Source organism: Henckelia pumila, chromosome 4, assembly GCF_033568475.1.
Source record: "Henckelia pumila isolate YLH828 chromosome 4, ASM3356847v2, whole genome shotgun sequence".
In the NCBI taxonomy this organism is placed as follows: Eukaryota; Viridiplantae; Streptophyta; class Magnoliopsida; order Lamiales; family Gesneriaceae; genus Henckelia; species Henckelia pumila.
In genome coordinates this window covers 160,132,106-160,137,054 of record NC_133123.1, presented here as the reverse complement: position 1 = coordinate 160,137,054, position 4,949 = coordinate 160,132,106, and the positions used below count along the sequence as shown (strand labels likewise).

Genomic DNA, 4,949 nt, shown 5'->3' with positions numbered 1-4,949 from the left:
GCTTTGGGCTTCCTAATCATAAAATGTGGTACAACATCATACATCATGTGGTACAAAATCATATAAAATATGGTACAAATTAACAAAAATTGTGGTACAAAAAAGTGGCTAGGGAGTGCAGAGCAAAACATGTTTGAATCGAGGATTTTTTAGCAATTTATCGTTAATTTAACACTTTAAAATAATTATTACTAAACTAAATCTTGTCAATTAATTATAAAATTAGCATAGGATCCTTGCAGCAAAACTGTACCTTCGGACGCCCATTGTACCGATATCTGAAATTCTCATAAGTTGACTGAAGTAAAAAAAAAAAAAGCACAAGAAATTAGATATATGTATGCTCAGATTAAAGATTTTTTATTCGTTTGTCAAGGCATTTAGTTTTCTTCAAGATACTTCTAAAAAGTTCAGAGGAACCTTAAATTAAAGATAAATTTTTGTATATGCAATTCACAATTTGTAATAAAAATGAAATTGATCGTGAATTGGCAGCTTCTAGTCCAAGAAAACAATATCAGATTCGAGCTCAGTTCACTTAAGATAGATAACTCGAGTTCGATTCGAGCTTTTATTTTGAGATTCGAGTTCGACTCGCTTTGTCCTTGTATAGTAAGATGATTTATATGGATGTCCATGTTACCAGCTGATAATTCCCACATGCTAAATGATTAATTAAAATAAAGTTAGTCAACTATGTTTTAAATCTTTATTTATTTTTAATTAATAAGCCAGCAGTAGTTCCCCACAAACAAAATGAATTAATTAAACAATTTGTGATACAAATACATGACAACTGTCTCTCTCATTGGTAAGGCCCTCCAATTTCTTGATTTGTCTCCCATGGCCGTTTACGCCGCACTTGTTTCCCTTGCTCGATCGCTACACCAGATTCTGAATCTTGAGAAGTATCCTCTTCATCATGAAGAAAAAATCGTCTTCCTCCAAGAAAAGGTTCGTTCCATCCTCATTTTCCTCGAAGACTATTCCGACAAGTATAATAGCGGGAGTACTAGAGCTTTTGTGGGAAATAAAATCAGAGGAGCTGCGTATGAAGCTCAAGATTTCATGGATTCGTGTCTTTGTTCGATATCATCAGCTGAAAAGATGCCATTGGATCATGAGTATTTAAACATGGCGGTTGAAAAGGTTGATTTTATATGGGAAGAGGTGATGAAGATGAAGAAGAAGATCAGCGACCCTGCAAATGATATTCTTCGTTCCAGAGCTCTTTCTTCTCCCGTTCAGTATCATTCATCGTCCATGGTTCAAGTCGCTTCGGAAGAAATGGTTGTGGGATTTGATGATGACTTGAATTCAATCAAAGAAAGGCTATACGAAGATTCTGCTAAGCTTCAAATCATCCCAATAGTCGGGATGGGAGGAATCGGGAAGACGACTCTAGCTAGGAGAGCTTACGAGGAGGATTCACTTCTTGCTCGAGATCATTTCGACGTCCGCTCTTGGATTACAATCTCCGCCGAGCATCATAGAAAAGAGATCCTTTCGGCGCTTCTTCGATCTTTCAAGAAACAGGGGAATGTTGATGATGATGGCGAACAATCAGACGAGAGCGATGCCCAGTTGGTAAAACGAGCTTACCAACATCTCGTGGGTAGGCGATATCTCATTGTGATCGATGATATATGGACTACCAAAGCTTGGGATGATTTGAAGGCGGTTTTTCCCGACAATGGCAACGGATCTCGGATCTTGTTAACCACTAGGCTATCTGAGGTTGCTGTTCACGCAGCTGGATCTTCTTGTACGCCCCTTCTTCGATTGAATGTTTTGAAAGAATATCAAAGTTGGAAACTACTTCAAGAAAGGATCTTTGGAAATGAATCTTGTCCCCCTCGACTGGTGGGGAAATTGGGAAGAAGATTGCGAGAAATTGCAGGGGACTTCCGCTTACCATCGTGGTGGTTGCAGGATTACTCCAGTCTTCTGGAAACATGACCACAAAAGAAGAATGGTGGGAGAATATCTCGGAAAACATAAGTTCGAAGGAATCCACGATTGAGATGCAATGCTCAAAGATTCTGTGTTTGAGTTATGATCGCTTGCCTCTCCGACTAAAGCCGTGTTTCCTCTACATGGCGTCTTTTCCAGAGGATTCTGAAATCGATGTTTCTAAGCTGATCAAGCTGTGGGTCGCTGAGGGATTTCTGAAACCATATGATCAGTCGAAATGCAGCTTGGAAGATGTGGGGGAACATTATTTGGAGGATCTTGTGAACAGAAGTTTGCTCTCCGTGAGGAAGAAAGGGCCATATGGGAAACTCGAATCCGTCGGAATCCATGATATGTTGAGGGAGATTTGTATAACAAAAGCTGAAGAGGAAGGGTTTCTTCATCAGTTCTCATCCAAGACGAACTCCGGAATAGAATCCATGGAGATTAATCCACATCGCCGCCTCAAAATCCATTCCACTCGGAATTTTCAAGAATGGAGTATCTTATATTCGAGGGTACGTTCGATTCTACTTTTCTCTGAAGGATATGACGTGCGAAGCATATATGTATGTTCTAGGAGCATCGCGGTCTTGGATGCACCCCATGTACTTTGGTCGAAATTCGAACTTCTAGTCTCTACATCAGTCCATTTAAGGTACTTGGCTTTTGCCTTAGACTTATCAAGCTCACATACATTCCCATTCTCATCAATATCAAAACATCCCAATCTCGAAACTCTAGTCGTTCGTGTAACTCACGGCTTGGGACGAGGACGAGAACGAGAACGATACCGCGGTCCATTGCAAGTTCCATATGAGATTTTAAAGATGCCGAGATTAAGGCATCTGATCTGGGACGCCTCTTTTCATTTATCCAATCCACTCGATGACAAAGGATTAATTGTTCATGAAAGCGACATACAAACAATGGAGACAGTGAGGAATTTTAGATTCGACGAAGAGATCATCAAAATACTTGTGAACCTGAAGAAACTGCAAGTTGAGTATCACATCATGAAGAATCGTGATACTTGGGATGACTTTAATTTCGACGAACTTTTTCGTCTACGAAACCTCGAGGACTTGGAAATGTCTATGCTCTACTATCTTGATCCCTCGATGGTATGGAAACATGCTTTCCCGACGGGTCTAAAGAGGTTGTATCTACGATGCGTCCCTTTTCCTTGGGAAAACATGGACATGATCGGGTCGCTCCCGAATCTTCAAGTGCTCGAAATGATCGATATGAGAGTTGCTAAAGTTTCTGAATGGACAACGGCGGAAGATCAATTTCTTCAACTCAAGTACTTCCGTTGTACCTTAGATTTTCTGATCATGTGGGAAATGGAAAAAGAGCACTTCCCATGCCTCGAAAGCTTGATTCTTGTGGGTGCCGAGTGGATTAATGAGATTCCGAGTGGCATAGGAGAAATAGATACGCTTCAATACTTGGAGTTAATGTACTGTAAGAAGTCCTTGGTGGATTCAGCGAGGCGAATTGAGAAGGAGCAACGTGAAAACGGGAACTCTGCTTTTCAGCTTCGTGTGATTGTCCAAATTATTTAACTAAACAACTTTCGTTTTATTGTGATTTTGAAAAGTGATCTTCTAAAAAAAAACCTTTAATTTGTTTATAGTTTTAATTTTTTTTGTATTTGAAAGTTATTTTGTAAATTTTTTTGAAATAAAAATCATAAATATAATTTTTTTTAAATAAGATTATTTTTCAAACTATTCCCAACAGACTAAATTGAATATAATATCTTTTTACGCATTTCCGATATATGGGAGTCGGGAGAGGACCCCCCTTAAGTGTCAGTCACACAGCACCGCACAGCACAGCACATGTGCTGTGGGGAGTAATCTAGTTCTTTCTAAATTTTGGGTCATTGTAAATAAATTTCACTGATTGAGTAAAAATTTTTATTTTCATTTTTATTATTTTTTCCCCTCTCCTTTTCAACCAGTCTTTTCTTTTTTTTCTTTCTTTTTTTTTTTTCATACCAATCAATTTTTTTAGTTTTTTCAGGGAAAGCTCGGATGTCTTAAAAATCGAAATAATCAATTCTATATTATTTTTAGTAATTCAATTAATTCATGCAAAGTGTATTATTATTCAAAATTGAAAAAACACATAAAGAGAAATTTAATTAAACCAAAATCTCCTAATAGAGTTATTGAATGGTAAGTTAATGGTTAGTTTCACTTAAAAAATCAAATCTAAAGAAATATTAATTAAACGGTAAATTTTTTTTTATCTAATTATGAGTTAAATTTCAAAGAAATATGGTATTGATATGATTTCATATTCATTCTCGAAATCATTTATGCAATTCATGTTTCTTCCTACATAATTAATTTTAAATATTAAATAATTTTAAAAGAACAATTAGACATATTTGAATAATAATATTTTAAATAAATATTAATGGTTATTATTAATCCAATCTAATTTGATAACATGGTTTAAAAATTGTGTAATTTTTAGTAATAATAGTAATAGTAAGATCATAATCAATGCAACAATGAAAAATTAAATTAGCTTTATTAAATTTTGTGAAAATGACTTAAATTACTCCTTGACTTTCACAACAAATGAAACAATAATTAAGACAAGGACAATTTAGACTATTCACAAATCAAACTCACACACACACACACACACACACATATATATATATATATATATATATATATATATATATAGTTTCTTTCAAGTTTCCACCTACCATGCCCACCAATGATGTGGCACTATTCTATTGGATGTGATAAATTGTACGTCCAATAGAATAGTGTCACATCATTTGTGGGCATGGTGGTGAGCATGGTAGGTAGGCACTTGAAAGAAACTATATATATATATATATATATATATATATTATATTATATATATATATAATATATATATATAATATAATATATATATATATATATATATAAGTATAGTATAGATATAGATATAGATATAGTATAGATATCGATATTAAATATTTT

The 4,949-nt window shown here is 35.3% G+C and overlaps 2 protein-coding genes across 2 annotated transcripts; both read left to right on the top strand.

The window, feature by feature from the left end:
* Nucleotides 1-789: 789 nt before the first annotated feature.
* LOC140862221 (putative late blight resistance protein homolog R1A-3) lies at nt 790-1,959 on the top strand. The gene has a single exon (XM_073265228.1). The coding sequence runs from the start codon at nt 790-792 to the stop codon at nt 1,957-1,959; it is 1,170 nt and encodes a 389-aa protein (XP_073121329.1).
* A 137-nt stretch (nt 1,960-2,096) lies between these two features.
* On the top strand, nt 2,097-3,521 carry LOC140862220 (putative late blight resistance protein homolog R1A-3). Its single transcript, XM_073265227.1, has one exon. It carries the CDS (start codon nt 2,097-2,099, stop codon nt 3,519-3,521), a length of 1,425 nt encoding a protein of 474 aa, XP_073121328.1.
* Nucleotides 3,522-4,949: the final 1,428 nt, after the last annotated feature.

Excerpts from the sequence above, each read along its gene's own strand:
- LOC140862221 (XM_073265228.1), top strand. The coding sequence starts at position 790 with ATGACAACTGTCTCTCTCATTGGTAAGGCCCTCCAATTTCTTGATTTG.
- LOC140862220 (XM_073265227.1), top strand. The coding sequence starts at position 2,097 with ATGGCGTCTTTTCCAGAGGATTCTGAAATCGATGTTTCTAAGCTGATC.